This window comes from Anolis carolinensis, chromosome 2 (assembly GCF_035594765.1).
Source record: "Anolis carolinensis isolate JA03-04 chromosome 2, rAnoCar3.1.pri, whole genome shotgun sequence".
Taxonomy (NCBI): domain Eukaryota; kingdom Metazoa; phylum Chordata; class Lepidosauria; order Squamata; family Dactyloidae; genus Anolis; species Anolis carolinensis.
The window spans coordinates 54,311,929-54,335,214 of NC_085842.1; the positions used below are offsets into that span (position 1 = coordinate 54,311,929).

At 37.3% G+C, this 23,286-nt stretch overlaps 1 protein-coding gene across 11 annotated transcripts in view; it reads left to right on the forward strand.

The window, feature by feature from the left end:
* The window catches only part of itpr1 (inositol 1,4,5-trisphosphate receptor type 1), a 288,950-nt gene that overhangs the window by 251,832 nt on the left and 13,832 nt on the right, over positions 1 to 23,286 (forward strand). For all 11 annotated transcript variants that reach the window (XM_062969741.1, XM_062969735.1, XM_062969734.1 and 8 more), the window contains 5 exons: positions 779 to 974; positions 3,708 to 3,812; positions 7,017 to 7,156; positions 7,955 to 8,120; positions 9,232 to 9,392. In XM_062969741.1, coding sequence (XP_062825811.1) covers positions 779 to 974; positions 3,708 to 3,812; positions 7,017 to 7,156; positions 7,955 to 8,120; positions 9,232 to 9,392 — 768 coding nt within the window. The remainder of the gene's footprint in view (positions 1 to 778; positions 975 to 3,707; positions 3,813 to 7,016; positions 7,157 to 7,954; positions 8,121 to 9,231; positions 9,393 to 23,286) is intronic.

Below are 23,286 nucleotides of genomic sequence, written 5' to 3' on the forward strand. Positions count from 1 at the left end.
GTGTAGTCCTCTTTCATCCCCAAGTGATTCCTTCTCCCATTCGAGTGAAAATTACTGGATTTTTAAAAAAAGAACTTTCAGCCCATATTATGGTCCTTCCAATTATGACCTGTTCCTTTAATGTTATTTCACAGAAAGCTTTGGGATCAGGTTGTTCCCTATGCAGTGAGTAGGTTTGGTGAAATGTCCATTTCAGTGGAAATTAAATGTGATTAACTTTATTTGAATCTCACAGCCGTTTCCTGATAAGAATTCATTTAGAGAGATCGTAATGTTTCCATTAGGCCATTCTGTGGCTTTTCACTTATGTACGAATTATTCATATGGGAATTTCCACATCAAATTCTAATCTAGCATGGCATTCTGCTTCAGCCATTCTTCCATAATTCATTTGTGTGGCAAACAGTATGCTTATTATCATTGGGTTTGTGGCTTTTCATTTGCCATAATTTGGTAATGTTTTGTCATTTCTGAACTAGAGGTTTTTATGCTGTGTTGCTAGGATACAACTAAACCAATCAAATACATGTATGTCTTTTGAGTCATTTTAAAAGGAAAAGCAATGTTTCTCCCTATAAGGTTTCCACTTTATTTGGTTGCTGGTTTGTTCGTTTATTAGTAATTGCCAAATGGGAGTATTGAACTATGATTCCCCCAACAACAATTAACTGCATTGCTAAAACTGCATGCTTCTGAAAAAAAATCACATTTAGTATAGCCTTTTCTGTTTTAAATTGATAGTAAATTTGTGAAATGTTTTAACCCACTCCTTTTCCAGCTTTTTGACTTGGTGTACAGAGAGGAGACCTTGCTGAATGTCATTAAAAGTGTCACCCGCAATGGACGTTCCATTATCCTGACTGCTGTTCTTGCTCTTATCTTGGTTTACCTGTTCTCGATAGTGGGCTACCTATTCTTCAAGGATGATTTTATCTTAGAAGTAGACAAGCTGCCTAATGAGACCTTATTGCCAGGTAGGTACCAGACACTCCCATCTTCAAAGTAGGCAACCAGTGTTAATGTATCAAAGGGCTTTTCCCACCTTGTGCATCTCAAAACTCTCCCAAACATGATTGCCTATTAAAATTAGATTATTTTTAAGAAACCATTGTAAATTGAGATCTTTCTGTCTTGAAAGCATACATAATGAGGCTAAATAGCTAAATTGTTTTCATCAGTCTTTCATTGGGAATAGTAGGGATTATCTAGTACAGTGAGGTCAAATGTGGATCAGTATGTACCAAAACATTCCATAGTGATCTAGTTCTGCAGCAGATACACTCGGGTTATGCGTTATCAATAAATTTGTTTAAAAAGTAATGTGTTGTACTATCAAATGTTCTTTAAATTGAATAGGAACGTTCCAAAAGAACACAAAGTTTTGATTATAAGAGTACGCACTGAAAAAGCTATACCTAGAGTGTATTCCTACTTTGATTTGTAATTTTGATAAATCTTATTTAACATTATTTTCATGTAATTCTAGGGGCTGGGAACTTATAAGAACTTGGTCTAATAGTTCATCCTATTGCCAGTAGCAATCTTGTAAAGATCCTGTAAATTGGCAGAGATGACTGCAACGACTGTGATATGGTTCCCTGAAGCTGAGGTTCACTGCAATGTCCAGAATAGGATGGAGAACTATACATTTCGCATCTTGTCCAGCTGATAGTTTTATAAACTATTTAAAATTATTTTGAAATGTTTAATACATAAAAGTGATATCAGATTCAAAACCAAAACAGTATTGACTCAGGCCATCTTCAACTGAAGTCAAATCAAAAATAACCCAAAAAACTTGTAAATTGACCACACATATAAGTCAGTGGCAGATTTTGGAACCAAAATTATGCATTTTAATATGACCTGTAGATAAATCTAGCTGCCACTGGCCACCACCACTCAGGGATTCAAAAAAGGCCAGAAAGACCACATTGGAGAGAGTAAAGGAATCGGTGGTTCTTTTAGGTTTTACCGACATGGACTAAGCTCTTTCTTTATGTCACTCTATTCAGTGAAGGGGCTAGTTCCTTTTTTTAAAAAAAAAATAAGAATTAAAGTATGGTACTCACATGGACCTGTAGATAAGTCAACCCATGTTTTTTGGAGTTGATTTTTGACTGAAATTTCTAGACTTATACATGAGTATATAGTGTAGGTATGAGACAGTCTGCAGCCTTTGGTACAATCCTGCTTAAGGATGAATCTCTGTATAGAGGTATCTATAAATAAGCTGCACTTAATTTAATGGAATTTGTGTCATAGATAGACAGACAGACACACACACACACACACTCACACACACACCCTACATACATACATACATACAGGTTCATACTGTAAATGTTTTTCTCCATCCCATTCTGGATTTTGTAGCGCAGATATTGGGCCCACACCACCCGTAGTTGTTCTGTAATATGCATATCATGGAAAATATAGGTACCATCAAACTTTTAGGAATACCACATAAATGAAAAATGTTGTTAACAAGCTTTAGCTCTCACCTATGTCAGTGGGGCATGTAGTTCTCCAGAGTTATATTCTGTTGCAGAATTCCTATAGAAATAGACCTGTAAGGTAGGCCTCCTATGACACAGTAATCAGGGAAATTATAAACAGTGTCTTTTAAGAATGAATGAGGAAATCCAGTGCTCACAAGAGTTGAATCTTCACTTAGGCAAACATAATTCTTTTTATCTCCCAGAGTTATGGTTTTGTTGCAACACTTAAAGATAAACCTGCAATAAGGCACTTTATGACATTTTCACCTGAAGGGCTGTAAACAATATTTACAATTTCTGCTAACACTTTTCTACAGACAAAACAATAGCTATAAACAAAATTGTCTCAATAAATCTTTTGCATCTGGGCTTGTTGCAGTTTTTGCAAATATGAAAGAAAGACTGACAGTGAAAAAAATGTTTTCTTGACATGTTGGTGTTTTCTTACTGTTGGTGTATAAATATCACAAAATGCCCTTGGTCCTGCACCTGCAAACACTCCTGTGAATATGGGGCATTTTTAAAAAATACCTCAATGCATTGAAATTCTTATTCAGTTTGTAAAATACCTCAGATTAAGTTGCAGAATGAGTATGAAAACAGATGTATGTGTGAATAAAATAACAAGTTATGTTGTTAGCTGTTAGTAGTTAACAAACAATAATGAAATAATAATAAATTATTTTTATTCATCTCTCCTCATAATATAATAATTAAACACATAAACATTGTAAAAATACCACAAATACACAAAAAGATAAATATTAATCACATTTCAAAAACAATGTAATGAGTAACAGCAAAGTCATTTACTGGTACAATGAGTGATGTTGTCTGGTTAATTTCACATTTGTTGTTAATGACAATCAGGCATTTCATCCAAAATATTTAAAGGTTTATGCTTTACTCTTTTTGATCCTATATTAAAAACAGTAATGGAAATTACCAGAAAGTCAGTTGTCTTTTAACACTGCAATGAGATACAACAATGGATTGTTTTTCAAATGCAATAACTGAATTAATTGTCCTTTAAAAATAACTCCCCAGGCTTTGTAAGGCCCCAGTTCACTGAGGGAATAATTGCTAAACCTGAAACAATTATAATACAACTATTTTTAACTATGAATGCTAATATTTGTATTCACTGTGTGGAAACTCTAGAAATATTTAAAGCTGTGGTCCTTCTATCTTAATTTGAATGTGTAGATCAACACACTGAAGCTGGTGAACCAATGACCAGGGAGTTTCTATATACTAATGTATGCAGAATAGGGAATGGAGAAAACTGTTCTTCTGTTGTTCCTTCCTCGGGTAAGTATCTTTGGATTTTTCTCCTCCTCAAGCTAATTTTTAAAGTGGGTGTTTTGATCTGTAGCAATTTCCCTTACCAGTCACAAATATAATATGTTATAATAGCAATGTACATATGGGAAAGAACACACCTTGAATCGCTGTGCTGGAATCAGAGGGGCTATTTCCCTTATTTCTCTTCTCTGCCCTGCATAGCTTTCCTTTCTCTTCCTTCCTTTCTTCCTTTTTCTTTCTTTCCCTCTCCCTCCATTCCTTCCTTCTCTTCCTTCCCCTTCTTTTTCTCTTTCTTTTCTTCCTCCCTCCCTCCCTCCCTCCTCATTCTCCTTCCTCCAACTCTGAGAGGGTCTCATGCTGCATGAAAACGTGGCTCTCTTTGCAGCTCTTTCCTTCCTTCCCCTTATTCACATATCACCTTTCTTTCCCAGTGAAATCACAAAAGGCTACTTCACCTTTTGTGAAGTAACAGACAGACAAACTGAATTTTAGATATATAGATTACTGGAAAGGGCACGTCAGCATGATCTTCAATCTATCCCAACTTGTGCTTACAAAAAATGGAAGTGTACAAGCTGCTCCAACCCCATCTTTCCTTGGATCCATACATGCAGTGTTAATATTTCTTTCTTCGGTCTCATTAGAGACTAATAATCTTTCAGTATTAATTTCTTCCTGATTATTATAAATAACTATAATTATAACTATTATAATTATTATAAATATTTCTATAAACCATGTAGCTAACAGACTTTTAGGTCAGACTGTGTACAATATCTCACATCATTGCAATTCCTAGTTTTGATGTCCTTTCTCAGTTTTGTTTTATGGGAATGAGTCCTTCATGTCAATCTGGCTCTGTGGAGGGCAAAAAGGCACAACATAATTGTCCTTGTCTTACTAATGTTGATTGCCTCACTTGTTTTTATTTGGGAAGATGAGTTGCTTGTAAACTAGGAAAATCAACCTGGCTTCTCATAAATTAGGTTCCTCCCAGTTCAAGACCTTCAATTTGTGATTATTTTATAAATAAGCTATCCTTCAATATGCCAAGACTAGTTATATATTCATTTTGTGTTCTTAAAGTAGCAAACGGGCTTTAAATCTGTGCTAATATTGCATGTATTTTTCAAATATTTCAATATTTCCTCCCCACCCCCAAAAAAGGAAAAAAACACCTATTCACCCACCCATCAACCCCAATGACTTAAAAATCTCCAGAAATTATCTAGGATATTTTGTATTCATTTCCCACAATGAAGAGTTTACTACCTTATGCTTAACAGATTCATTTTATGTTTCACACACAAATATCTCTCCTAAATGGCTAAGATTTATTTAAGCATACCCATTAAACCTCTATACTTTTATTAATTCTAATGAGTTCTTTCCCTTGACTATTGTCTCAAGAGAGTTATCGCCCTAAAAGGCATCTTTAGCTATTTTAAATTACTGCTACTTCTATTTCCTGCACATTTATTTTGCTGCTAACATCAGTAGCCTTGCTATCGAGGCCTGGTGGGATGTTGACACTTTTTGGAATCAAAATATTTTAGAGGTAAAACATACAAAGGTCAGTGAGACCTGCTTCCTTTACTTTAGTGTCCCTTAAGACAAATTAAGAAAGATAGAATGACTCATCCCAGTCCGCTTTGGTTGGAGAAAGAACCTCTGTTGTTGGAAGGCAAAAAGAGGATTTAGTAGCTTAGTAGATTATTTCTAGCACTTGAAAGGAGACATGGAATACCATTAAGTCACACAAAACAAAATAGAAAAATACAGCATGTGCATTATTCAGTTTCCTCTATTGCATGCTGCTTCATTTTATATTAATTATTTTATTACGAAGGTTATTAAACTTAGCATTCACTTTCTAACCTCTTCTTTCTTTCAGTGCTTTCCATTCACTGTCTCTCTCCTTTTCCTTTTATTGAGTCATGTAACTACAAAAGTGACTCTACACTACCACATATTGCCTACACACTGTTTTGTTTTTCCCCGCCCACAGATCTCTCTGTACCCACATCTTTCTGTTTTTCTCCCACTCATATCTGCTTCTGACCTTTTTGTAGAGCCCACAAGACACATAAGATTTTTTTAATTTTGCTATCAGGATTGTCACCCCAAGGGAATCTTGGATCAATGTGGGACATATACTTCAGATTGATTCACTTCAGTAAACTGGAAAAAAAAAAACATGACATTACCTCTAACCATTGAATCTTAGACTACCAGGGTGGTGTATATGTATGCAGTCTTTCATTTCTGAGCACACCTTTGATTGGATAGAGTCCTTTAGGTTATTTTTGTGAGTTGAATGTGGTAGACCCCCTCCATGGGATGTGTGTGCAAACATGTGAATATCATGCCTGTAGGCTTCTTGGATAGGACTCAACTTCTGTAAACACATTACACTCCCATGCCACATCTGCCATTTTTTCCTTTAAAAACATGTTTATTTGGAAGCAGATTTTTGATCATGAGGGTTTTAAATCATTTTTATTTACTTTCTTGAGCTTATTCTCTCAGAGCAGTAGAGGATGCAACAATCTTTCATTTCTCAGTATACTTTTGATAGAATAGGATCCTCTAGGCTATTTTTGCCCATGGCATCCTTCACTATAGTAATTCTTAGGAGCTTACAGATATGCTCCATTAGTCAGGAAAAAGGAGATTATTCCTTTATTTTAGATTTGCTAGTTACGCTTGATACTTCTAGGATTGGAAAAGGACCAATTTTTACATCAGTGGTGTTCTGAAATAAAACCTAAGGCACAGTTTGTTATATTTGTATTTGTTGTGTTCAAGTCATTTCCAACATGGCAACTGTAAGACACACCTATCACAGGCTTTTCTAGGCAAGATTTGTTCTGTGTTCTCATTAGATAGAATAGGGGGAAGCCAGGCAGCAACACTTTCCCCCATGTGATTGGGAAAGCAGCGCAGCGGGCAATGCAGGACACAAAGCAGCATTTCTCCCCACTGCCCCATGCTGCTTGGCAAATCTGTGGGGTTAAAAAACAACAACATTGTGACTTTATACTCAGTGTGTGGAAGTGCAGGAGGAAAAGAGAAGGAAGCCTATTCTTGTGACTTCATGGCTGTCTCGTAATGACAATGCGTATTCATGGAGAATGTGAAGAATATGAATAGTGTATTTTCCTTCCCACTCTGTCTCACAGTGGTGTCTTAACTTGTTGTGTTGAGTAGAATTGTTTTCTGAAGAAACTGAAGGAGAGGATAAAGAACATACGTGTGAGACGTTGCTGATGTGCATTGTGACTGTGCTTAGTCACGGCCTACGGAGTGGAGGTGGTGTAGGAGATGTGCTTAGGAAACCTTCCAAAGAGGTAAATTGCCACTGGATCTGTGGATAAGGGGAGAAAACTAGATTGGGGTAAATAACTAGAAAGGGATCATCAGAACACTTTTCCATGGCCATCATTTCTCTTACTGTTTGTGATTTCTCTCATGTGCAACATTTGACTACTTGACTTATTTTTTGTGGTACAGGTGCAAGTGTGTCATTGCTTTTGCTAAATAAATATACTCTAGCAATATCTTCTGTTGGCTACATAAGGATAAATAGGGCCGTAGCCGGGGGTTGGGGGGGTTAAAGTTAAAAAAAAACCTCCTGAAATGTGTTAGGTTAAAAAAAAACCTGGTTTACTTATAAATTGGTTAACCAGTTAAAATTCATGAGTAAACCAGTTTGGGGGGGGGGGGGTAGAACCCTTAACACCCCCCCCCCTTACAGCTCTGGGCATAAAGTAAAACTAATTAGAAATGAAAATAAGATACTTCTCTGGAGTTACACTAGTTGAAAGTTATATACTAAATAAGTCCTATTATCTACACAATCATTTTCTTAAGTCTTCTGTGACTTTGAAGCCCTTTTGATAATCAAAGAGTTTTCTGTACAGTATACCTTACTTACTGTAAAGAATTTTATATGTGTGAACTGGTAGTAGTCATTTAAATATTAGACGTTGAAATGCCATCCTGTGGAAAAAAATCTCCCATATCCCATACAAACCTTTATTTATGTTTTTTCTTTTCTTTCATGTCTTACCACACAGCATCCTAGTATTCCCACCATCCATCTTTGTACTCCAGACTTGTTTATCTGAAAACCATTTTTTTTTCAGGAACCTCTTTTTGCTGCAAGAGTGATCTATGACCTCCTCTTCTTCTTCATGGTGATCATTATTGTCCTCAATCTCATTTTCGGTGTTATTATTGATACCTTTGCTGATCTTAGGAGTGAGAAACAAAAGAAAGAAGAAATTCTAAAAACAACATGCTTTATCTGTGGTGAGCATCAAAGCAGCAGATGATCTCTCTTGGTCGTATATTTTTTAGAAAGTTGTTGATGGCATCAATATTACCCTTCAGTCATGTGGATATAACGTTTCTTATTTCTAATCTCCATTGTATTATACACAGAAATCTTTTTATTCATATTTTTTGTATGTATGGAAAACAGGAAGTGGATCCCTATGAATACTTAATTTGTTTAATCTAAGCTAGTACGTAGGGATGCGGTAAGGAAACTTTGTATGTATGAAACACATGTTTCACACAAGTGTGTGTTGGAATCATTAAGTATGCCAACTATCCAGTCTATGAAGAGATGCTGTCCTTCAGAATGTTTTAAAACTCAAAACGTGGGAACAATTTTGCCATGGTTTTCTTTTCTTTTTCTTTTTTGCATCTTCCTGTAGTATTTTAAAGCAAGCCTTAATTTGACCGAAAAACTGACTTCCAGTTGACTTTCTGACCTAGACATAATCTGGTATATATAGTGATTTTGATAAAGAAAATAATAGCGTGCCCGGACCCTTAGATTAAAGAGAAAGACAAGCAACTGAAACAGCATTAATTTTTTTCAAGAGCATACCTGTTAAAGAAGCCGTGGAAGAGAAAAACGGCAAATTAGTACCACTTGCATATGTGTTCATGTCCTTGATGATACTTAAGTCTTGTTAAATTCAATTAAACATGTCTTTAACAACAGATACCTAATTTACCCTGACATCAGTGAGACAGAGTTGCTAACATTAGTCCTAGAGGCAGAAACACTGCTTTACATGTTGTGTTTATGCCCCTGGCATTATACAGTAGGATGCATTCAAAGACTCCTGTGATCATTAACCCACTTTGGTCACAATTATCACCCATGTAGACAGATAACTAAAAAAACATGAATTTACACTCTTGATGGACTCTGACCCATGATACTAGATGTACTGTATAAGTGTCTTCAGTCCTGCAAATAAAGTATAAAGATGGGACAGTATGTTATTTCAGTAATTTATGAATGGTGGTCTTCAATGTTTTGCTTCTATTATGAAGTCAGAAAGTGATACTCTTTCCACTTTAAAAGCATAAAGATTATGACTAGGCTATTTATTTCCCACAATAGGTTTGGAAAGAGACAAATTTGATAACAAGACAGTCACTTTTGAAGAGCACATCAAAGAGGAACACAATATGTGGCACTACTTGTTCTTCATTGTCTTGGTCAAAGTAAAAGATTCAACAGAATATACAGGACCAGAAAGCTATGTGGCAGAAATGATAAAGGTGAGTGTGGCATAGTCTGCCTCAAATACATGCAGTTTCTGTACTTTCTTACATGCACACTGAATTTGTGTCATTATGCAAGGTTTGGGGAAATAAAGTTGATCATGATCAACAATATCACGGAGACTATCCATTTAGTGCCTGTTTTAGAACTATCAGGAAGCTCTATTTTGGTCAACCTCTAGGTTAACAAGTCTTGAGAACATTTTGTTCTTTTCAAAATCCACTTGGTTGATTAGCACATGACTTGTCAGAGTTTGGTGCACTTGTTTCTTTTTTCCTTCATGCTGTTCATCTTGCATTTTTAACCCTTAAAAAATACAATTAACCCAAGGACATAACTGTTGGCAGCAATGAGGAAATTAACTAAATTTATTAATCATGTACTGTCATTAAAGCTATTGTCACAGTCAGACTGTGATAATCATGTTGTATTCATATAGGTCCTGCGTCAAACTGGAGGAATCTATATTGTCTGTTATCACTTAGATATGCAATTCTCATTGTTTAAATTTGTTGCAACAATTTTCCATTAATGCAAGACTCCAGAACCATTTCCTCCAATAGCATACCTAATATTTTGGCCCTTTTCCAGGCCAGTGCAATTTTTAGCATATTTGCTATGTGATACGTTATACTTGAAACATTTCATATTACTGCACTGTTTTTGATGCCTTCACTATTAAGAAATTGTAGTCTCAAAAGGAACTTTTCCAAGTTACACTTTTGCCTCATAAACTGCCTCTGAAGTAAGTCCAAATTCAAGCTTGATCTTTGTTATCCGTGCCAGTGTGATAGAGGGAGTGCTTCCTCCTTCTCCAAGATTTAGAGGACACCAGTATAAATGCCATCACAGTGTTGGGGAAGTGTTTCTCTCCCTCAGGTAGAAAGAATGCTCGGGGTTCTCTTCAGTTCACAAAGAGGACATGAAAGCCATCCTATGTCCATGTTGATCAATATGCCACCTATTTTTTTTGCTATTAGTTCTGCTTTGTACATTTGGCTAGACATTTTCAACGCCATCTAACCTACTGTAGTCATCATAAGAACATGCATTAATTACTTCTGTTATGTAGGCATGGCTGAAGTGAAACACTTGAGTGGCTATTGCAGAAATAAATGTGCAAAGGCCCTAGATGTGGGTCATAGAGAATCCACATGATAGCCTGTTGTGGTCAGTTTGGAGTTTGGAAATGGCTTACATAGAAGAGTGAAGACATTTTGGGCAATATACAATATGAATATACAACACTGTTTTATCTCTTTGAAAACTGAAAAAAAATTCTTTTCGCCAGATTTTGTCTTCTGTTTGTTCATTCAGCCAGTGGTACGTTTATTAATCAAGAGTAAGAATGACAATGTCCGTAGTTTAGAATCTCTGAAATCTTATCCAGAAATACGTTTTTTATCCTTGGTTTTGCTGCCAACATTTAAGAAACTAAAAAAAGGTTATGGAGTTCTCTTCTCACAACTTTTTATAAGTTATTAAATGTTCAGTCCAATGATTACACTCATGAAGCAATTTGCATATAGTAAATACAGTAAAGTATGTGTTGTGTTCTATATTCTTCTTTAGGGAGAGTATGTTATTTCGTTCTTGCTTTCAACAACATTCAACTGTCAAGTAGGGCTGGACAGAATTGGAATCAAAGTTGGTAGGAACTTGAAAATAATAAAATTACAATTTCACGTTGTTGCTGCTACATGCTGGTTGTGGTGGCAGGTTATGTGTTATAATGTAGTCTGTTGATGGAAATCTAAAGACCAAATCCAGTTTTAATCCCAACTGGAATTGTTGTGTGTCTCAAGCCATTTCTGAATTATGGTGACCATAAAGTAAACCTTGCATAGGGTTTTCTTGGCAAGTTTTTTTCAAGGATAGTTGCTTCTGCCTTCCTCTGAGGCTGAGAGTAAGATTTGCTCATTGAGTTTCCATGGTTGAGGAGGAATTAAAACCCTATTCTCCAGAGCCCTAGGGCAAAATGCAGCCTATTGAATAATGAACTTACATAAGCAGCAACTAACAAATCCCATTTTGAACTGCTATAGCTGAGGCTAAAATGGGGTGTAGCCCTTAAAATTTATATTGTTCTGATCATTTGTCAGACTTACTCTTCTGAGTTTGAGAAATACATTGTATTGTCCCAAACTGAACCTGTCTTGTCTTTATGCATCACTACAGCTTCGTAAATGTATTTTGCTTTGCTAGCTTAGACTTAAAATGATAATAGCTGCAGTCGTATACCTGTAGGTGCATCGTGTTAACCTCAGTGGTACTACTTCTGAGTAGGTGTCAGAAGGAGTTACATTTGTTGAGACTTTGCCAGGAATATGTCTGTGTCTTGCAGCCCTGAGGTTAAACAAATTCTAGAAACTTCCTGTGACTCAAAGATGTCAGAATTGTACATTCTTGCAAGGGACATAGACAGCACCGTACAAATACAGTTAGCAAATCTACTTGTTTCTGAATCATCTGCTGCTCATAGTCATTGTACAGCACATCTTCAACATTGAAATATAGTAGCAAATTCATAAAGAAGTTATTATCATCAAGACCATCTTACTCTGCTAGATGTGATTTTTGCCTGGAATGTCTGCCTTAATCAGGGCATGAAGCATACTTTAAAAATATGTTATGTAACAATTTTTTTTGCACCCTGCAGGAGTTTTTTCCAAAAACACACTGATCATGAGAATTGCATACATAATAAACTGAGGAAGCTTTGTTCTATAATTTCCATTATAATGTGGGCAACAAGAAAAGTCAGCTGTTGAACAGTCCTAGCCAAGTATCTGTGATAAAGTATTGAGTGTATGTGTATTCTATGCCTTGATAAGAGGGAGGAAGAAGCAGTTGGAAGCGAAATTTGAACCAGATGCATGTAATGATCTCCTTAAAGAATGTATGTGCCTCTCTATGGCAAGCATTAGTACATCTAATAAGACACTGTTTCGATTTATTTCCATTTTACAGGTAAAGCTTTCAAACTATGTAATATTCAGATAATAATAGAAAGGAAGCATCTAATGAATCATCAGGTCAAGATAGGTTCATACTGTCAGTCAGAAAGTGATGAGAAGCCAACACTTTCTAAACAAAGGGTGATCACTGATAAGCATAAAATATATGAAATGCCAATTGAAATAGAACTGTTCAGTCAGTCATTGAATGATGAGTCATCACATGGGTGAATTCCAGTGATTCAGTAAGTTTGGACTAGCAAAAGAATTGAGGCCATTATTTACTTTTATATGTTCATCTCAACATGCAGACAGGAAGGGGAAAGGGTTTAGTGTCTGCTCATGATCCTGCCAGGCACACAAGTTAAAAAAGATAACATGAAAGATCCTCTAGGGCATATAAAAACATATGTGTTATTTGTCCTCTCAGTTGTGTACTCTGATTTTTTTTTCTTGATCAGACAGAAAATATTTTTTTCAGCTGATAACCATTAAGACTCTTTCACATCTTCTGAAAACCAGTACATGCTGGGACCAGCACCTTCAATTCTTTCTCACCCTGTACCCTCATACTTACACTTTACTGAATATGTTAAATGAGCTATAAGATGTGGTGAAGACAGGTTGAATTGCAGGTGGTTTCCTAGAGCTTGTTGTTATGGTATATCTTCAAGTCCAACTTATAGCGACCCTAAAACAAACCTCTGTTTTCTGGGGATGAGAGAATGTGACTTGCCAGGGTCACCCAATGTATTTCCATAGCAAGGTATTAGTATCAAATCCTGGTTTCCAGAGTAATAGTACAACGCTCAAAACCACTGCGTTGGTTAGTTTTATACTACCAAATCAGGCCTTCTAGCATTCCATTAAAATAACATCATTAAAAGGCATTTGCCTGTAAAACAATAGAAGGTATTAAGATGAAAAAGTTTATAAGTATACATCAAACTGTTGATGTGGTTAAAAAGAAACCTATCCATCTTAGCAGTACTCTCAGAAGTGCCTCCAGCACATTGGCTCAGCAGAAAATCATTGAAGGACTTGGAATGGACTCTCCGTTTATCAATAACTGACAAGTTGCTTGGGCCTCCTCTGATTTCCCCTTTGCTTCACTGAAAAAAAGCATAGCTGAACAGGTATATAACAAGCCATGCCTGCCAGGAAGCCAGAAATATGACACACTGACCCAGGATTTTCCACTCAGCTGGAGGAACCTGAAGGAGAAAGAAAGCTATACTTTCTCCATGAGAAAAGCAAGGTTCCAAAGCAATGCTTCCATGGATCCTTGGCCCTCCCTGCACACTTTTGAAAAATGGTATGCAGTTGATATATTTTCTTCCACAGATGTATATCTGCAGCAGTGTATATGAACTAGTAGGAGCCTACCAAGGACTCGTGCTTTTTTCCTGTATCTTGAATCCCTTCTGGAACCATAAATTTATGAGACAGGTTTCTCTGCACATTCTTCTCTGTGTTCCAGGAAGATTTTCTGTATGCCACTTGTTCTTCAGTGGGTCACAATGATCTTTTAAGATGTATGTCTCTTTGTAAGTTAATAAGTGGAAAGAAGGCAGAGGTTTTGGGACCCTTCCTGCCCCATATATCTTGTTGCTTAGTGCTGCCCTTTATTTCATGATACTTATATGATGTCCGCTATGTCCGTTTGTTACTAGTTTGTCTTCCTTCATGAAAACTTAGATTAGAAGAGTTGGTGTTTATTCTTCCAGTTTCATCTGCGAGGGCAGTATATCCCACCTGAAAAGATTGTTCTGCTTGAAACATTTGTTGTTCAAAAAAGGAGTTACCCCAAAGGCCTCTAGAAGACAAAAACATGAATTTATTATTTTGAAAGAACAAGAAAAGCAAATATTTCCTGTTCTTCCCTGGAAGGAAAGTGGAAGACAAATTCCACTGATGTATGACTACTGCCACTGACATTGCAAAAATGTTTTTTATATACCTCCCTCTATTCCTTTGAGTTTTGAAACTTTTTTAAAGGTGTGGAGGAGGGTGTAAAGTGAAGACGAATATGTGGGAAGAATGAAATGGTCCAGACTTTGTTGAGAGAACAGCATGTTCCTCTTCTTCAGCCCTACAGTTGATATCGCTTGGGTTTTTAAATGGGGCTGAAGTTCTGAGTCCACCTTCACCTATCCAAAATAAGTCTCTTCCTCTCTTAAATCACATTTTAAACTATCAAGTATGTAAATGATAATAGACATGAAATGCAGAGCTCCTGTATGCACATCTCCTAGGATTTGTTCCATGTTCTAAGGAAGGATCTGTATTGATCTGTATTAAAATATATATGAGTTTCGTCTGGTGCACAATTTGTCTTAGAGAAGCCTGTTTGTAATACAGAAAGTTTCTGAAAAATGGACTTTGTTGTGTACTCAACAGAATGTAGAATATCTGAAGGGGGTTTGCAGGGAGTCCTTTCAGAAAATGAGAACTGCCTTGCAACTTTTGAAACATCGACTTAATCAAAAGTATCTGTTTTGTGTATCCTATGATTCCCCAGAATGATCCAACTTTTCCTTCTGAGTGGGTTGTGACTGTGAACATTTTTAGTGTAACACAGTTAACCAACCTGACAAAGGAGGAAATGTGAAAGGTCCACTTCGGATCTTTATGATACAATGAGGAAACAAGATGCACAAGACACTTCTGTTTTCTGTTATACTCTCATTTCTAAATCCCTTTGGATTATCTGGGAATTTAATAACATGTTTTTCGGTATGGCTGCAGTTCAGGTGTGGAACCATTTAGGTAGGGTCATGTGGGTGGGCCCTCGGTATCTACTTGAGTTTGGTCCCAGGACTCTTGTGGATACCAAAATCCATGAATGCTCAAGAACCATTATATATAATAGTATAGTAAAATGGTGTCACTTATATTGTATCCTGTCTCTGTAGAGCTTTTCAGTGCTGAGTTGATTTGGTTATTTTGCTTCAGATTCAGCCGGCACACCTCAAATAAGAGATTGCTCTGAAAGGCAGGCACAGCTTTGTATATCTGCGAGAACATTTCAGTGAAATCTCTTCCCCAACATGAATGTTTGACTTGCTCCTGAAATACTCTTCCAAGGAGGTGGCTCCTTGCATTTGAGAGAAGAAATCATCTGCAACTCTCCTGCAGCCTGCTGTAGGTAGCCATACATTGTTATGGATAGACAAGTCTTCTGTTGTCTGCAGGCATAATTTCTAGCAGTTTCCCTCTGGCCTCTTGACAATTCCCTTGCATTTATGCAGGAAAAAATGAGCAAAGCTTTTTGTGTAATGTCACCTTTTCTGATAGTCCGGATGACGTAGAAAATGTTAAAATCTAGAACACTGCAAAGATTGATTTAGCAAAGCTTTTGAAACCAGGTTACTGAATTGAACAGGGTGTATGTTGTAATAGAATTGTATTGTACATAGAATGACAGAATGCTAGATTTATCTTGAAAGCAGTTGTTAAGAAATAGCGAGTTGAAATTATTCCCCCCCCCCATATAATCAGTTCTCTGTATCTCCAATTTGATTTAAAAAAAATACAAACCTAATGTTGCTGATTTATTTAAGGGACACCATTTTATTAGGCCATTATATGTAACGGGACTTCAACATCCACAGATTTTGATATGTATCGGGGGGGGGGGGGTGTCAGTGGATATCAAAGGCCCACTGTTTCCATTAAGTTATTGCTAAGTTGCATAATCAGTATAATGTAATGAGAAATAATTTCACTGTTTTCAGGATGCAACTGTCTTTTTTCATTATTCTTTAATTACAAGGGTGTCATCATTGTTCAGAGATGTTTCGTAAAATGGGAGAGAGTATTATATAACATTCTCTTGTTGTTTTTAGTAACTGATAGGTAAAAGTTTTCCCCTGACGTTAAGTCCAGTCATGTCTGACTCTGGGGGTTGGTGCTCATCTCCATTTCTAAGCCAAAGAGCTGGCGTTGTCCGTAGACACCTCCAAGGTCATGTGGCTGGCATGACTGCATGGAGCGCCGTTACTGATAGCAGTAACTGATTGCAGCTATTTAACTACTATTTAACTACTAGTGACTTTTAAAATACTAATTACAAATAACATTTTTGTATGTTTGCAATGCTCATACCCCACCCCACATTATAATACATTTAAGCAATTTATAATAGTCAATTGCACAGTTTAAATATAGAATAGTAAAATAATATAAAAATAATAAAAACAAATTAAACATTCTGAAAGCATATACTAAAGCAGTTGCATATTTTAAAATGGGAGTCAGAACACTATAAAATTAAACATTGTCTGAATTCATTAGGACCCATTTTTAAATAAAACTTTCTAAAAAGCTTTGTTTTGACTTATTGCAAAACGAAGCTAATATTGGTATCAACTGGGTCTTCAAGGAGAAGACATCCTATCAATTTAATATATTTTCATACAGTCCTCAAACTGTCTTCCTATTTTACCTTGTAATGAGTCGCAAATTATTCAATTACTAATACTAAAGTAATTCATTTGAATAGAAAGTTTGGGTTCAGTCTAAAGTTTGGATGGCTGGCTTGCTGATCAAGAGGAAAATCCATCAGTGCTTTTTCTGAATAAACCCAATCATGGATTACAAGAGTGGACACTTATTTGTGGGCCTCCAAATGTTAGTTTCAGAGGATCGTATTCAAGAGTGTGTTGATTGCATTGTGCATTGCTTGCTTGTGCCTTATCTACTTTTACTATGTATTGGAAATATTCTTTAAACACAGAAGGATAGCCCATCATGTCTATGCTGGAGCAGGTATCAGTCACTATATTATAGTAGAATCCAGTTGAATTTGTGTTGTGTCTTCATCCAAAGTGTGTTCCTAAATGCTCAGAGAATTAGCTGACATATTACATTATTAAATAACCATAGAAGCAAATGTGTTCTGTATTTAGTACCAAAGCTGCTGGGTTTCATTAAACCTTGAGAATAAATGTGTCTAAATGATTACACAAATGAAAATATGTGGATTAAGAAATTGGGTGTGCCACACATCAGTCATTGCTACAGGAGGAAACAAGTCCATCCTATTGATGTCTAGGATGTTCTGCCCTCTAGAGGTATAGCCAGCACTTCCCTTTCTCTGATGTTCATAGCTTCCTATTGTGCCATTACTTGGGCCACCAGAGACTAAAATGGGACTTGCCTCCTAAATTTCAACAGTTTTTACCTAATCAGGTACATAGGATATATTAGCTTGCCTTGACTGGAGCCAGTTTTTTTCTCCTCAATCACTGCTTTTCCTTTTGAAAACTAATTTTATTCTTTAATTTAAAAAAACATTTAGCATGATCCACTCTCAATCATTGTCTGTCTAGATTGAGCATTAATTGTTTTGTTGTTATTGTATCCCTTCAGTTCATTCCTGACTCATGCCAACCCTAAGACAAACCTATCATGGGGATTTCCTGATGGAATTTGGTCAGAGGGGATTTTTCCTTTTTTTTCCACTGAAGCTGGGTGTAACTTGCCCAAGGTCCCATAACCAAGTGTCCTAAGCCCAACACTCAAGCCATTACATCAGGCTGTCTCCTGAACACTAATTGCTTACCGTGTTTCCCCAAATATAAGACAGTGTCTTATATTAATTTTTGCTCCCAAAGATGTGCTAGGTCTTATTTTCAGGGGATGTCTTATTTTTCCATGAAGAATAATTCACATTTATTATTGAACAAAAAAAATGAACATTTATTATATACTGTACAGTAGTTGCCATAACAAACCAGCATAACCAGACAACTGTGAATCCTATCAAGAATTTCTTGTTACTACCATTATTTCCATGTACAACTGGTATGTACATTTACCAATCCTGCATTCTCTGGTGTTCTGTTTGGCAGGCGCTGGGCATGCTTCCAAACAAAAACTTTGCTAGGTCTTACTTTCGGGGGAGGCCTTATATTTTGCAATTCAGCAAAACTTCTACTAGGTCTTACTTTTCGGGGATGTCTTATTTTCGAGGAAACAGGGTAGTTGCCTGAAGATTAGTGAAACAAAAAATATAAAGTATCTGTATGTTAAAATAGACATCTTTCCAGTGGCTTTCAGTGTCATAAGTGTATTGAGGTGGTGTTTTTCTTATGAAGGGATAAAAAAATGTGTTCAGCTACAAAGTTTTAGGGCAAGTAGGTACTTGGCTCACTCTACTACTGGTCTAGTGTATGTTCTCATTTGAATCCTTTACTTGTATTAGATGATTTGCCACACAAGCTGACAACATTTCATTTCTTTGTCTCTTGTATGATTTCTACAGAAGCTCATGTCCTTGTGCAGGAAATGTTAGAGATTCGGCCATCTAAAATTTAGGATAGGTCTGTATGTATGTGCAGAATACAACATAGGCTGAGGCATAGCCAGTTGGCCTCTTGGACCACTGTGTGCTATTGTCTTTTACCAAGATAGCCTAGATGCAAATTTGTCTCCCAAGGAAAAAATGCATCTGCATAACCTGCTTTGTTCTTTGGTTTTGAAAACACCCAGTCATCTTCCCTACATCTGTTGCACCATAGTGGGGTAGAGCTCATTATCATGGGCAGAAGACAGAAAATCACTATGTGCAGGTTGGATTTTCCCTTCCTTTTGATGATTTTTTAACGCATTCACTGGCTAATTAATTCCAGGCCAGGTGCTCATGATATAATATGTCCTGGTTTACTTATGTAATTGTTTTAGTGCCAACCAAGAACTAGGGTAGCGGAAGGCCCAGCAGCGTCATAGTGCAGCAGACAAAAGGGAACCTCCTTTGGGCAATCCTTAAACAGCTCTTCATCACTAGTTATGTAAAAACTGGGCAGTGCCTGCTTGTAATGAAAATTACTTCATCGTGAGAAACAGCTGCTGGTTGTGAATTTCCCTGTGGTCACGACAAACTATTTTGAAATGTTTTGAACCTTCCAGGTATTTGCCCTAATTTGCTTCCAGGTGGTGAGATGACTCTCTGCAATTGCTTCATTTCCTCCTAAGAGCAAAGGGTTCCTATCAAAGGTATTTCAAGTTCCTAACAGGGTATCATGTTGCCTCTCTTATCCCAGGACGTTGGACAGTGGCAAGTTAGGTGTGGTTGGATTAGGTAATGATAGGATAAAAATAATTGAAATGATATGTTAAGTAAGAAGCCAAGAAGCCAAGGGAGAAAATCAACAAGGATTGAGTTCTCTCTTGTTCTCAGTTTTTTCATTAAAAAAACTGGTGAATGACATGAATTCAAAAGTTCTTCTGTTATCATGTGCACTTTGATAGAGTTTTTCAAAAGTGTCTGAAAAAGTAACATTTGAGATGAATCTTAGCTTCTAGAATTCCCCCTTTGAGCTCTTCCTATTATTTTTTCTCATTCTGGAATCTGTAAGGTATTTCAAGATAGCCTTTTCTCTCTCCTCATCAATTCTATGTCATGGGGAGTGTTGTACAAGTACATTTCTGAGAATGACAATTGAACTGGGGAAACTTGATCTCAGACCTGGCTGTGATTTATGAGGGGTCCTCACTATTTTTTTTAAAAAAGGGAAATAATCCCTGGACACCTTCATGGACATTTCAGCTGTAACTAATGTATAAAGTAATAGATGCCCAGTTTCTCATTCACTGAAAGAAATTTCAGAATCTTTCTCACAGGTATATAATGGATGCTATATTTTTCCTTAGTGCTCATTATTTATCATTGCAGGGAAATTCCCGTACTAGCATATTCATTATAGTTGTTACTGATATGTCATATGAGTTCATCCTATGGAGAATAGGTTCATGAGGGCCCTATGACATGTGACTTATATATACTTGTACATAAATTGAAAGGGGTTTTTTTATACAAAAAGCCTGTGTGGACTTATCCACAGGTAAATACTGGAAATAGATGAAGACGAGAATGGTGTAGTGAGTTCTGTGTGGAGTGAATGCAGCCTGAGAAAAAGTAAAGTATAAGAGCAAGCAGAGTAACCTGCCTTTGTTGGAGATCGAACACAAGGCAGTGACAAGAGGCAGAGGTGACAAGTCCCTCTTGGTCTGATGGAGTATGGATGCACACCTCTACCCCATTATACCTATCTGGCCCAAACCATAGGTAGGAAGGAAGGCGCCCTCCTTCTTTTCTCGCCTTCTTTTTCAGGCTGGGTGGTACTCAGCTGCGACATAGGGGAGCTCGAAGAATGTGGTGCCCCTGGTTTTTTGGGTGCTTGAAATGGAGCAGAGTGGCAGCCACCATTTTAGATAGCCTGCTGCAGAGAGATTGCCAGAGCTCACAAACTTATATAACAAGCATACAACTCCCCTGTTACGCCCGCTCCACCATCTGCCAGTCTGCTATTTAGCAGAATTCAAAGTGTTGGCTTTAGCCTATAAAGCCCTAAACAGTTCTGGCCCAGCTTACCTGGCTGAATGTATCTTCCTTTATGAACCATCATGAAGTTTAAGATCTTCTGAGAAGGCCCTGTTCTCGGTCCCACATCCTTTGCAAGTGCGGTTGGTGGGGACAAGAGACAGTGCCTTCTCAGTGATGGTTCCTCGGCTCTGGAACTCTGTCCTTGGTGAGATTAGATCAGCGCCCTCCCTCCTGGCCTTCAGAAAGAAAACAAAGATATGGTTGTGGGACCAGGCCTTTGGCCAGTAAAGTAATGCAGTGCAAGAAATAAATAGGGATGAGGTACAATTGACAATTTTGAATGGCTTCGGTTTATGACTTTGAATCATGTGATTTTAATGTTTATACTAGGATGTTTTAATGCTATGTCCTAATGTTTAAAATGTTGCTTATGTTTTATGTTTAATGGTTTTAGTGATTTTAACTTATAGTTATATGTTATTGTTGGATATAATGATTAGGTTTTCATATATATGTTTGGCATTGAATTTTGCCATTAATACGTTGTAAACCTCATTGAGTTCCCCCAGGGGTGAGAAAAGCGGTATATAAATACAGTAAATACATCATAGAATCATAGAGTTGGAAAAGACCCTGTGGGCCATCCAGTCCAACCCCCTGCCAAGAAGCAGGAAAATCGCATTCAAAGCACCCCCAATAGATGGCCATCCAGTCTCTGTTTAAAAGCCTCCAAAGAAGGAGCCTCCACCACACTCCGGGGCAGAGAGTTCCACTGCTGAACAGCTCTCACAGTTAGGAAGTTCTTCCTAACGTTTAGGTGGAATCTCCTTTCCTGTAGTTTGAAGCCATTGTTCTGCGTTCTAATATCCAGGGCAGCAGAAAAAAAAAAAAGTAAACAAGCAACATGAATGGCTACTCCCAGCTTATAACATTTTGTGAATTATTAAAAGTTTTGTTTCATTATTTAAACTTTTTTGGAACATTTATTTCTTACAGAATCTCATAACATACAAAGTGTTACCTTCCCTAAAAATGCTGAGCATTTGTCCCTTGCTATTTTTTGCCTTTTCAAAGAAGATGCACTTTCTATTCCCCAGACCCCTGGTGATAAAATAAGAAGGGGAATTGAGAACAAGGGTACAAGTATGAGTTAAAACATGGGATAAAATATTAGAAGATTGCTCTGAACTGCTGGCAGGGTGTTGTGGCTAAGATAAAATCCAAGTTTGGAAAGACCCCTGGAGCAAAGAGAGTTCAGTGAAAGCTGGGAAGCGTGAACAGTTCTCAGAATGAGTGATAATTTCCACCACACAGAACGACTTCCTTTAAAGAAAACAAAAATAAATAACTTGCCAAGTATGGACACTTTAAAGCTCTGGCCATCCCCGCCCCCGTGTCTGCGATTCTGACGATAGTGACTTGAAAGGGACTTTTCCAACTTTACCTAGAAAAGCCAGAAGCACAACAGTTGTGGTTAGCCAGCTTCCGTCAGTGGCTTGGTTCAGTTGGTCTGCTCAAAGAGGAAGTTGCTGCTGTGACGGGAAAAGGGAGCCGAGAGCACACCCAGCTTGTAGGAGGGCCATAGCAGACAGTGCATAACAACATTGGTATGTGGGACACCAGGAGGAAAGGGGTGTGCCTGCCCATGGATGCAGGGAAACGACCAAAAATAAAGCCTCCAGATTATGGCTCACCCCAGGCATGCAGAAAAGCCCTGGTGGGTTAATATCAGAGGCAGGCTTGCAGGAGCAGGCACCTCAGGGCTCCCTTGAAGTTTAACAGACAGTGAATTGTTAAGTTTAACCCTTTATTGAGCCTTCCGTAGTATATTTTCAAAATGCGTATTGTTTGGTTTGTGAGTAGCAGACAGAAAAAATTATTCTCTGTGCCAGCAAATGATCTTTGCTCCATGTAAGGATAACACTATGTAACGAAATTTGAAAAAAATATGTTCCTGGTTTGAAAGTGTTATTCCTGCTAAATTGTGTGGCACTTACTTTGCAAGTTGTTGTTATACTCCAGAAACTTTGTTTTTGTGGATGCCACAAACTATGTTGAATTGGTTGAGACTTGATGAGATATTCATTGAAAAACTATAGCAAAATGTGCTGCAGGATGTCCCTTTTTCCATGTTTTTATGATAGAACCAATTAGGTAAAGGTAAAGGTTTCTCCTGACGTTAAGTCTAGTCGTGTCTGACTCTGAGGGTTGGTGCTCATCTCTCCATTTCTAAGCTGAAAAGCCGGCATTGTCCGTAGACACTTCCAAGGTCATGTGGCCGGCATGACTGCATGGGGTGCCATTACTTTCCCGCCGGAGTGGTACCTATTGATCTCACATTTGCATATTTTCAAACTGCTAGGTTGGCAAGAACCAACTAGAAAATTACCCAGGCACTAAATTCGTGTTACATGGTGCAATGTCTTGTATATGCTGAAAATATCAAAGTAACATGGCATACAGAATCAATGAACAAATCTGATATTTTACCAATATGCTATTTTACCATGATACATGAACTACCACTGACTGTGTTTTTGTTTGTATGGTTATTATCCAGATCAACTAAGGTGTCACCAGAATCAAAACTTGATCTAAGATTAC